The 12,806-nt window shown below is 45.9% G+C and overlaps 1 protein-coding gene across 1 annotated transcript in view; it reads left to right on the forward strand.

Moving 5' to 3' along the window:
* Positions 1-12,806, forward strand: part of MARCHF6 (membrane associated ring-CH-type finger 6) — a 1,612,715-nt gene that overhangs the window by 235,746 nt on the left and 1,364,163 nt on the right. Inside the window, exon 6 of the mRNA XM_086965293.1 lies at positions 4,829-4,997. Coding sequence (XP_086821419.1) covers positions 4,829-4,997 — 169 coding nt within the window. The remainder of the gene's footprint in view (positions 1-4,828; positions 4,998-12,806) is intronic.

Below are 12,806 nucleotides of genomic sequence, written 5' to 3' on the forward strand. Positions count from 1 at the left end.
AGGAATGAATGGGAATTTCATGCGCAATTTGCTAGTACCCAATAGGTACTCGCAAATAATGGATGCAATTTCAAGGATGCCAAAAAGACACCCTGTTGCACCCCTGAAATATGCATGTGTGCACATGTGGCACACATACATCCTGTAAGAGCATGTATGTGCTCCACATGGCACTTAAAAAAATGCTAAATTGTGCGTTTTCTAAGGATTCCTTAAAGCAGGGTCACAATTTATACATCGCTTCCTCCATTGCATTAAGAGAATCGCAAATTGAGATTCCCTAAACGCATTCGTAAAATAGGTACATGTGTTTCCCTATTTTGCAATTGCCTTTTAGGATGATACATCCCAAAAGGCTTTTTCCCGTTCGCAAACGGGCCGATTCAGCGAATCGGGCCGTTTGCGAACGGGAAAACACTTGATACATCTGGCCCTAAGTGATGTATTGCCCAGAGTCACACAATGCTAGCTGAGCGGCCCTGCGCTCTGGAGTCAGCTGCTCTGGCCGCTGTGCCACACCTCCCCCACCTTGGAACTACAGGAGCTTTGTGGATGGATATGGCACTATTGTGGCACTCCTCACAGAACTGACCTCCAAGAAACAGCCAAAGAAACTGTACAGTGCACTGTCAAAAGGCTTTTTACACTTTGAAGGAAGCAATGTGCTCAGCACCTGTTCTAAAAGCTCCAGATTATACAAAGCCGTTTATTTTGTAGACTGATGCCTGTGAGCTTGGGATAGGGACCGTTCTATCCCAGACCAACGATCATGGCCAGGACCACAGTGTTGCTTTTGTTAGCAGGAGTTTTCTCCCCAGGGAATAGTGGAGTACAATGGTGAGGGAAGCTTTGCTGTGGTTTGGTCCCTGAACAATCTGAGGCCCTACTTGTCTGGGACTCGCTTCCTTCGCCAAACTGACCACATGCCACTCAGATAGCTGATGCAAAGGAAGGGGGAAAAATCCAAAACTATTGAAGTGGTCCATCTCCCTCCAGGGAATGAACTTTACAGTGGAACACAGACTTGATGCTCACCATGCCAATGTAGATGGCCTTTCCAGGTATTTCCACTTAAACAATGAAGAGTTTCTTGGGAAAGGTTAGTCTCGTCCTCTTTCGATTGGGGGAGTGGGCGGAGTTGTGTAGGAAAGTGCCTCTTTTAGTTATGGTCACCACACATTTTTGGTGAACCAAGTAGTATGCAGTTCCTGGGAAGGGCTAAGCCAGGGATAGAGACGGGGGAGGGGCGAGGAAGCTCCAGGTGGAAAGAGACCGAGGTGGGATAGCTCCTATAAGGAGCAAGGGCCCTCACACACCCAGAGAGGTGTCCTGCTTCATCATAGGGCAGCTCCTTGTTGGGTCGGCGCTGCAATGCCCATTGGGCCCTGCTGGGTGGCTCTTTGCCGGACTTCTTCTATGTTTGCCCATGTGAAGCCAAAAAAGGGCGGGTGCCAGGGCATATGTGAGATGAGTAGAAGTGGGAGTGAAAAGGTGCGTCTGAAAATATCAATAGGATTCCAAAAACAGCTTTATTCGTTGGATACCGATGCTATGGTTAAAAACAATCAACTATGAAAGTCGTGGATGGCAAGGAAAATTAAACCTGCTGCAGCTCAAAGTGATGTGTGGATGGGGGAAATGGTCGACCTGTTTCATGCCTAAGATACCCAGTAGGATTTATGGCATTTCTTCAGGACCGAGGGATCCTCATCTACTCTAATGGGGACGGTGCTAATCGATTCCGTTCTCTGTAATCTGGACTTGTGTCGTAATCCAAAGTGCAAGTGGAAGGGATTGTGAAAAATAGTTGTCCAGATGTGGGTAGTTCCCTCCCTTCAGTACTGAGTTGTTCTCCCCTCGCCAGTGTGCAAGTGTCTTGGACATCAAGGTTGGGGTCTTACCCCGTCTCCTTCTAGGTGTTTTGCCAGAAGGTAGACTTTTTTTTACACTCACTCCCACTTGCCCATTGGTTTGCGACACGAGCCAGATTATAGGGAACGAAATCTTTTAGCACACCGACGGTTAGTGTCTTGTTCAGTCTTGTTTGTCTACCTTACTGGAAACTGAGCATGTGTCATGTTTAACTTCGAGACTCGCCCGCACCCACCAGCCCTCCCTGCTCATTTGGTCCCCCCCCCCCCACGCCCACACACCATTGCCATATTGCACATGCTGCACTGACCGCCGCCTGTGCTGAACCCACGCTCTGAAAAACGCACAATACATATCTGATTGTTTAGCAGTGATGCATGCGTCGCCCCTTCCCCGCCCACGCCCCTGCATGCCCCACCCTCACTATATACCCTGACTGAGGACTACCTCATGAGCCATGCTCTATTGCCACATTCGATACGCCCTCATGGTGGTAAACCCCCCTCTCTATCTTATTGCTACACACACGAACCGCGAAACGCAACCTCCTACCCGCCCTTTAGACCAACGCTGACATAATGACAACACACTCCTTTCCTTAAAACACATGGATACATCTACCCACGCTCCCCCTCCCTCTAGCCTCTAGCGCATACTCCCCATGTTATCGTTCTTATGTTTTATTAATGCGCTGGTCCCGCTTTCTTTTTTTGACCAGGCTCTTTTGCAGTTAGTTCCTGAACACATTGCCTTTGAGAGCGACAGCCGTGGCCGAGGTGATCCCAGCTGGACACCACCGTCAACAGCAACATCTCCTACTAGGAACAATACGCTACATAGACACTCGCTCTCCGACACACTCACGATGTCGCACAGCATTATCTTCTGACACTCATGCCCGAGCCCACCTAGAAGGCGGACCTTGCCGACACATTTATCCAGTGCACTCATTAGTGGGAATGGGCCACTATCCTTCTGGCGGCATCGATGAATACCACCATAGCTCTGTAACTAAGGAATGACAAAAAAAACGAGAAAAACCTACAGACCTACACATTTATAACGCTAAATGGTTTGCTGAATGAGAAATGCTGCAATGGGACAACTTACGCCGCCGAACCCCAGGGCTGTCGGCCTTCAGGCTGTGTTCATTTGATAATGTTTATATGTGTGGACGTGGGTGAAGGGACGACCGTGACACCAGATGTAGGGTTTAACAAGGGTTTTATTTTTAAGGTTCTTAAGGGTTTTGTAACGAACGTCTTTCTGGTCCTAAATGTCAGTCTCTCCCGGGCAAAGGTACTGGTGTCCGTGGCGCTGGTCTTCTACCGGTTTTCTTCACTCAGAATATGGATCTTCACTCCAGGTACCGAGGGGCTCGCCACATGCAAAAGAAAGACCAACAAGACGGAAGGCTGTTAGGTCACAGTCCTCTATTAGGGTTGCACCAAGGGACCCAGGGAGTGTGAGGTGTACACCCGGTGACTCAATTTATCAGTTGCAGTACTCCGTGTAAGAGAGGTGGAAGTGAGAAGGGAAATAGGGGGAGGGAGAAGGGAATTGGAAGGGTAGGAATGGAATGGTTTAAGGGTATGGGTAAATAGGGATATTTACACACTATTCACTAGCGTGACGTTTTCCCACCCAGGCTGCCCAACGCCGCCGTACCTGTGACAGCCACACTCCTCCCTCGGGAGTGTGGCACGGCGGTCCGCAGGGTCGTTGGCCTCCTGGCTCGCCTCGGGACTCGGTTCCTACGTCTGCTCCTCCGATATCTTCAGCTCGGTTCCCTCTGTCTCCGTCTGCGATTTTGCTTCTGCTCTTCGTCTCTCCAGCTCCCGCCTTCTCCTCCGCGGTGTTTCCACACCCCGCATACAGGATTTCCTCCTTTTTGTCCAATGCGGTCTCCGTGACGTCGTGTAGAGCCGGGGCTTCCTCCGCGGATGTTGACGCCCACTTAAAGGGGCCGCTCTCCTCGGACTTGCTTGCAGTCTCGTTTCCGTGCTCCCACTCGTGATTCTGTGGAGAAGCCGGAATAGAACAGTCAGAAGGGTTCGGGCTCCACCATTCCCGAAGGGTAGGTTCTCCACTTTTACAATATGATTATTGACTTGCGCGGCTGGCCCTTAGGGGTTGTAAGCTAAGAGCTGTGTACCATGCATTTTGAATAATAAAGGTCTTAAAAAAAAAATAAAAAAAATAATAATCTAGGGTAGACATTAACCTATAAGGCGCTCCCAGTCTTCTTTCGAATTCAAGCCATTCCTCACTGTGTTAAGAATACATATATACCACTGTTCCCGGTGTTTCTGTTTAACAGTGATATCCCCTCCCCGCCTGCTACTGGAGAGTCTCTCTAAAATGAACCACTTCACATCATCATATGTATGACCCATTGTGTGAAATGCTCCCCCAAAGGGGCGTTCACTTTCTTGTTTCTAATAGCTGATTTATGTTCCGAGTTCTTAACTCCCGTCCTGTCTCACCCACATAGCCCATTTTTACAAGGACATATCAGCAGATAAATTAGGTTCTTGCTCCTACAATTGTTCAAATCTTTGGCTACAATTGTTTGATTGTTGTGGGTAATCCTCTTGCCTTCAATGCAGTGGTCATAGATCTTGGAATTGCTGCATCTGTAATTGCTGACAACTCTATTCCATTCCAAATTAAGTTGTCTAAATCCTCCTGGTTCTCTGTATGTGTGCACCAGATTTATTTGTAAATTATTATTCCGTTTGAACGCAAATATGGGGCGGTCAAGAGCCGTTTGTTCATTGTCATTCAGAATTGCCCAACTGGAATTAATGATATTCTTTATCTTGTTGCTGATGCTAGAGAGCTGACAAATAAAAACAATTGTATTTGTTGTTTAAAAAAAAAATAAAATAAAGTGTCATCTTTAACTTTATTCTCTTGTCAAAAGTGATAATGGACTTTTGGTCTTCTTTTTCAGAGAAAATTTATTGGCAGACTGTTTGCAGGGCTGTTTTGTGGTGACCTGCACACTTTGTGCATTTATTAGTTTAGTGTGGCTTCGAGAACAGATAGTTCATGGTGGCGCTCCACCATGGTTGGAGCAAAATCAACCACAGCCTGTCAATGTTGTTGGACCGCAGAATGAGGTAAGACAATATGATGCTTATGTTTAAAGATTAATGTTATTTATAGAAAAAAATGCCACCAGTGTGTTATACAGAAAAGAGTGTAATTGTAAATAGAGCAAATGATGGTCCTACTTTGTTGTCTGCCTCCTTCACATTCCTGTCTACAAGTATCTAAATGCCAAATTACCACTTTTTAGTTTTAATAATTTATAATGGTGTGCCACATAACTAACAAGAAGACCTGAGTCTTTTAATAGTATTCCAAAAACAACCCCCATTAACAGGCATTGTGACTTCTCTAGATCATCCCTATTGGTAAAAAACACCTAACCTTCCTCAGTTGTATACCTCGCAGATGGATGTTTTTGTTATCACAAGACTCATTCAAATACAGGCCATACAACCTTTCTTCAGCCTCCCTTTGGCATCTCTATATGGGCCAAAACATTATCAATAGTTCATCTTCTCCCCTAACAGCACTGCAGACAGGCCCACACTTGAATCTGGTGTTCTAGCAAAAGAAGGCCACCAGAGAGCGAGAAAATAAACTCGATTACCAAGCGTAAGTAATAGGGTCAGTCATGCTCCAAAAGTCGCAAATTAGTTTTTGATTCTCCATCACCAGGTAGGTCCAAGGGAAAACAGCTATTACAACGTGGTTATAACCACGTGATGCAGTTACAACTAAGCTATTACCACACATAAACGTTTAGCACAATATACTTTTACCACACATGACATTACAAAGAATTTCGTTATAAAGACATGAAGGATAAAGGTATATCCATGGTAATAGCTATGTAATTACGGCATGACAAAAAAAGACCAAATACTATATTTTAAAATATACTATATATTTGCTTATTATCTCCTTCGACGCTCATGACGAGCTCAGCTCGTCATGATGTACACCTCTCATACACTCATGACGAGCTGACCTCGTCATGAACAATGGGCTTTCAAAGCCACCCAGCACAGGAGGGGAAAACCATTAGCAGCCATGGTGTTAAAAAAGCAAAAACAGGACCCGTCCCCCCCGCCCCCACCCCCTTACTGTTCTTCACTTAAAGCTGCTCTACAGTCTGGGTTCAGTCACACTGCTCTCCAATTTTTAGGCCTTGGGGTTATCCCGAGTTAATAGGGTAATAATATTCGGTAATAGGGTTGGGGTGGGCTCGGGAGAAGGTGCTTGGGCTCAAGGACAGGATCTTTTTACGGGCTGGAGATTCAGAGGGGTTGTCACAGGGGTGGGTATTAGGCCTCAGAGCTGGGGCAGGACAGTTTAAAGAACTCTATGATATTGGGCTTCAGAGCTGGTGCTCACCAGCGGCAGAGTCACGGAAGGCGTGTCCTGAGGCTTTCTGTTGACCTTCTGCTTCTTGTGATGACCAGTTGACGGGGCTCCTGGGATACGCCTGCGCAGCATTTAATCCTGTGATGCCTGGTGTGGCCTTTCCTGGTCCCGGACTGTGTGTTTGCCGTTGGGGCAGGACTGAGAGGACCCACGACCAGCCTCCACATTCCTGATGGTGCTCCTTATCCCCCACCGGCATCACTGGCCCTTTGTAACATGAAGCACTGAGGGATTCATGGAGGCCCACAGATATGCACCACCACTGCAGCTAACAAGGTTGCACTGCAAACTCGGCCTGCAGCGCCCTGCTGGCAGCGCACATTATTACCCCGCATGCCGAATTTAGTGCACGTATATGCCTTTACAACGAAAAAGTTGTTGTAAAGGCATGCGTGATAAAGGTATATGCTTTGGGGAAAAAAAAGTAGTAAAAACCTGCATGGTAATACCGCATGCGCTGTATTGACACCATAGTAAAAGCAGGCGTGGTAATGGCATGCGTGGTACCGTCATACAACCAAGTCCAAGACGAAGTGAAGAAAGAAGTTGTGACAATCTTAGAAAAAGTCAGAACTCAGTCCATTGCCTCATCACCACTTCCATTCCAAGGAGAGGTTTCAAGATCAGTGTTCAGAAGGTCTCACTCAGAATTAAATTTCGCCTTGTGACTGATTACTGTTCTGAATGTCAGTGTTCCCCAAGCCATTGTTGACTCAACAGCAAAGGCCTCATCTCTTCAATTCAATTTACATTGGGAGGAGCATGTCCGTTCTCTGTTCTATATGGTCTTGTACTTAAGGTGAGGTAGCCATATAGTCAAAAATATTGCCTTTGTGGTAATTATTATGGCAGTTAGTGTCTCTAGTGCCATTCTGTCTCAGAGCTCCAGGAGCCACTCAGGGAATTGGGAGTACTTTTCTAGTCCGTGGGACTAACTTGTTTTGCTCTAAGCAGTAACTAATATGTTTTGATTGTATTTCACACTGTCTGGTTTCAGCCGCACAATCGATTAGGCTTGGCTTTCTTAATGGAAGAATGGAACCCACCTTCCCCTACCCCCCAAATTTTTTTTTTGCATATTTGGATTTTAGGATGCGACCACCAGTGCTGCTCACTGTCCCCATCTTCCTGCAATGACTTCAGCATTCTATTCTCCCTATCATAATTGCCAATGTTCGAGGCATGTGGCCTGTAGATACACAAACTTTGCATATTCCTGCCGTCTAGTGTTGTGTCTGGATGTTTACAAGTTGTTTTTCTTCGAAAAGTCTTTCTCAGTTACGAGGTAAGGTGACTCCTCTTTTCGAACACCGTGCTCATGGGCATTCACTCCATTGTTAGATTGTTTTCTTTCCGCCATCGGGTTTGGCCGTGTATTGCTGCGCTCCGGGTAGAAACCGTCCTTCGGGTTACCCTTGGTGCGCAATCTAATGTACCTTCAACGGTATTGTTATCAAATGCGTTTCCCTATTCACCTCGTATCGAAGCGATATGGAAACTTTAGACTCCCTAGTAGTCCCTAGTAGTCTCTAATGCTCGTAAGAGAGCAAACTCACAGACCTCTGCAGATTCACCCCAGACAAAGAGTCTAAATTGATAGATGCATCGGGTCAAAGGGTGGCTGCTTAACCACTAACCACTGGCGTATTGCCAACATGCAAGGCCTACTAGCTAGGTATGACAGGGCACACTAGTATGAGATGGAAGGCCTACTTCAATACCCCCCGAAGAGCAAAAAAGAAAGCACAAAAGTTAGTACAAGAAGGCAAACTCGTATCTAATCCTTCCATTGGTCATAGTCTTCCCACCAGATTGTATGACTATTCTTAAAGAAGCAAAATGCCTACCACCAGACCATGGTATGCAGCAAAATGGAAAAGATTTGTTGTATATTGTAACAACAACAATATTGATCCGCTAGATGCCTCTATCCAAAATATTATTTGTTAGCTTTTGCATCTACGGTGAGCTGGTTTAGCTTACACATCCATTCGAATGCACCTTTCGGCAGTAGCCGCATATTTACAAAACATACCATTTTTATCTCTGTTCAAAGTTCCAGTAATTAAAGCCTTTATGGAGGGCCTTAAAAAAACACATTGTGCTTACAAGACTCATGGGTCCACCTTTTGAGCCATTACACAATTGTCCATTACAGTTTCTTTCATGGAAGGTTGCCTGCCTTATTGTTATCACTTCATTAAGGAGAGTTGATGAGCTACAAGCATTAACCTTAGAAGAACCCTTACTTTAGCTTCATTAAGATAGAGTAGTTCTTAGCACCAACCCGCAATACCTTTCCAAAAATGTTTTCTTCTTTTTATATTAACCAGTCAGTTGAGTTACCCGTGTTCTTTCCTCAACCTGATTCCGTAGCAAAAAGAGCTCTTCACACACTTGATGTCAGAAGAGCGTTATTGTACTACATTGAAAGGACAAAAGATTTTCGAAAATCAAAACAACTGCTTGTTGCATGTGCTACACCTCACAAAGGCAATCCTATCTCCAAATCTGGAATTTCAAGACGGATTGTTGAATGCATTAAAACCTGCTATGAGAAAGCTAAAATAACATTATCTATCCCTCCTAGAGCACATTCCACTCGTAAAATAGGAGCATCTATGGCCATTTTTAGGTAGAATTCCTATAGCAACATGGTCCTTACCACACACATTTACCAAGCACTATCATGTGGATGTGTTAGCACGTCAACAAGCCAATGTAGGGCAAGCAGTGCTAAAGACACTTTTTCAAACAACTACAACAGTTACTGGTTATCCACCGCTTTGTGAGAATACTTCTATATAGTCTATGCAAATCATGTGTATCGAGGGACACACATGCATCGAACGGATTGTGTTACCCAGTAAGCATCTGTTCTTTGCATGTAGAGCTGTAGACTCACATGTGCCCTCCCACCTCCCCGGTCACCTGTAGTTGTTGCAGTTCTCATTATTTACATTACATATGAATGGACATCTCTGTTCTACACTCACTTACTCCATTCTCACCCTCTTGCGGAAAAACAATCTAACGAGGAGTTGATGCCCACGTGCACTATCACTGAAAGGAGGATTCACCTTACCTCGTGACTGGGAAAGACTTCTTTGAAGAAAACCAACTTGCACACATCTGGACCCAGCACTAGATGGCAGGTTTATGCAAAGCATGTTAATCTACAGCTCGACATGCCAAGAACAGATGCTTACTGGATAAGTAACATAATCTATCCTTTTCAACCTATTTGGCATCAGATACAAGGCTGCCATTACTTTAAATACTGTTTCTTTGTTTCATCACCAGACTGTTCATAACCAACATCAATGCAACTGTAATGCTACTAGAGAGAGTAAAGCTAGAAGGAAATGCATAGTGTACATATGTTGTGTAAAATCAAAATAGTGCAATATTATTCCATTGAGAAACAGTAGTTTGATATAGACTGATTTTGTGTGTACACAAGCACATACGCACCCCCCCCCACCCCCCTCCGTAATGGGAGTAGGTAATTAGATTACTGATAAATCTGTAGCACACCAGTGCTTCTCTTGCATTTATTGACTCTAGTTCCTATCTGGCATGTAGGGTTGCCATTGTTCCGATTACTATTATTCCATTGATGGTAGAGTAACCCATAGGATGTTGGTGTGTCGGTGGGAAGTACTCTATGAAGCTCTGTGGATAGAAATATCACTAGGTATGTTTTTAGCAGAACTGTGCATTTATAAAGTCCAACAAATGCTTTGAATTTTCGAGAATAGTTTAGCACTGTTCGAGGCATGTGGGCTGCTGAATTCATATCTGTGCATAGATCGCCGCCTAGTGTTGGGTCCGGATGATTGCACATTGTTGTCCTGGAAGAGTCTTCGAAGTATCACAAGATAGGTGACTCCTCCCCTGGACTACAGTGCTCATGGGCATCCCCTCCATCCTCAGATTGTTTTTTTCCGCCATTGGGTTTGGATGTTACTATCTTAGCTCAAGTTAGGAAAACTTTCTACAAAGCCAAGAGGCTTTCAACAGCGTCGGTATCGTTTCGTTCTGTACCGATAACTTTGCTTCGAGAGGACATCGAGGAATCTGCCGTTTTTTTTCCACACTCGACCCGATCTTCGATCTACGATGGAAAGAAGCCCATTCAAGAGGTGTCCACTTTGCAATGCAAAATACCCGCACATCGATGTCCACCCAGTGTGCAACAAGTGCCTGTCCCCGGATCACAACGAAGCCAACTGTATGGCCTGTGCCCGGTTCAGGTCGAAGAAAACTCTTCGAATTCCACTCGCGGCTCGATTAGAGTCGCAGAGATCAGCGCCTAATCCAGAAAACATCTTCGGGACCGAAGACGAAGAGGTCATTGATCTGGAGGATCAGGAAGAACACTCGGATCCTGTTTCGGAGCATGACGTAGATTATGACGCAGAAGATGAAGAGATATTGGAAGAAGAAGAAAACGTCGTCGATGAGGTAGGAGACGACGCAGAGGCCCTTGGGGCCGTAGAAGTTAGCTCAGGTGAGGAGCTAGGCCCAACCGTCGATACGGGGGCTGACGAAGAAGCACTCGATAAGGCTCAGGTCGAGGGATCGCCACAAGGCCTTACCCAAGATCTATTGAATCATTCTACAGCCCTGCATAAAGGCCCGGCTACGAACATATATAAAGAGCCATCGGTATCAAAGATGCCATCGGTCGATCCAAAGAAATCGAAACCGAAAGCATCACTACCAAAAATGAAACCAAAAGTGGAGCTGACTCTGGTCGGTTCCAAGGCCTCAAACCCCTTGGAGCCGAAGAAACAGAAGGCCATCGATACCGAGAAGTTCAAAAAGGTCATCGAGCCGAAGGTTGGGGCACCGAAGACCAAGGTCAAGGCTGTCCAACCGACAAAGTCGGCACCAAAGAGTGTCGACACAGACAAGAGGCTCGAACCGAGAGAGGGGGTCGATCCTCGGACAAGGCCTGAGACCAAGACAAATACTGGCTCCAAGGACCCTGTCGAGTTGACACAGCCGACCCCATTTGTATCCAAACAGGTGTCGGAGTCACTCCAACGCATCAAAGAAAAGGCTACGACGGTCGGACCGAAGAAGGCCCCAACCCCGAAGTTGGTCGGAAAAATTCAGACCGCATCGACACCAATCAAATTCGGGTTGCCACCGATGGTGCGACCGAAGATGTTCGAACCGAAAAAGGGTATCGGAGCCATTAAAGGAGTGTTGATGGGACTAGGGGCTACAGAGGAGCCTGAAGAACAGGAGTCAAGGCAGTTCTTCGACTCGGACACTGGTAGACTATCCATGTATAAGAGGAAAATAATACCAGAAGCACCCATGGAGTCATATAAGATTCCATTAAAGAAGAGGGATTCAACCACATCACCAGTTCTTGTGGAACCTCTGCAATCCTGTGGACAAGAACCTGCCTTTTTCACCCACATACTCAGATGTGGATGCAGGGGATGACGATAATGAGGATGCCACTTATCATGTGGAGACTGATCCCGACGATCAGGTTACCCCATTCTTGTAATGGCCAGAACCAACCATGGGCTGACCCAGGGGATCCACAGAATACCCCTGACACACATACATACAATGTAAACACATCTCCTACTGAGGACACTACTGCCTTTAACGCCCATTATTGAAAGAGCGGCGGGTAACCATGATGTGCAACTACATGCTGACCCTGTTGAGGAAGATTTTCTGGTCGACACCTTTTCCACTTCGGAAAGAACCGTCAAGACTCTGCCCATGCTAAGAGGGGTCCTTATGCATGCTGATGACATTTTTAAGGAGACCACCAGAGCAAGGGTATTAAACCCTAGAATTGAAAAGAAATATAGACCGGCACCTGTGGACCCTACTTATATAAGAGGACCGTTGCCATTGGACTCATTAGTTGTTTCTAATGCACGTAAGAGAGCAAACTCCCAGACTACAGGTGATGCTCCTCCTCCTGACAAGGAGTCGAAAGTACTGGAAACTTCGGGAAAAAGGGTGGCAGCGCAGGCAGCTAACATCTGGCGCATTGCCAACACTCAGGCACTCTTAGCCAGATATGACCGGGCCCATTATGATACCCTTGAGACACTGTTGCAAAACCTACCAGATCAGTACAAGGAGGGAGCAGAGCTGCTAATCCAAGAAGGGAAGCTTATAACCAATGCTTCCATCAAGTGCGCGCTAGACGCAGCTGACACTGCAGCCAGAGCCATTAACACTAGCGTCATGTTAAGAAGACATGCCTGGTTAAGAATCTCGGAATTCAAACCAGAAATACAAACTACTATCCTCAATCAGCCAGTTAACCCAAACTACTTATTTGGACCTGAGGTTGACACCACCCTTGAAAAGATTAAAAAAGACACAGAGACTGCAAAGTCTATGGGGACTCTGCAGTCACAGCAGTTTCGGGGTGGCTCTTTTCGTCGCTCCAATAATAGAGGACCTTCAAGAGGCCAAAACACACA

This window comes from Lissotriton vulgaris, chromosome 4_1, assembly GCF_964263255.1.
Source record: "Lissotriton vulgaris chromosome 4_1, aLisVul1.2, whole genome shotgun sequence".
Classification (NCBI taxonomy): Eukaryota; Metazoa; Chordata; class Amphibia; order Caudata; family Salamandridae; genus Lissotriton; species Lissotriton vulgaris.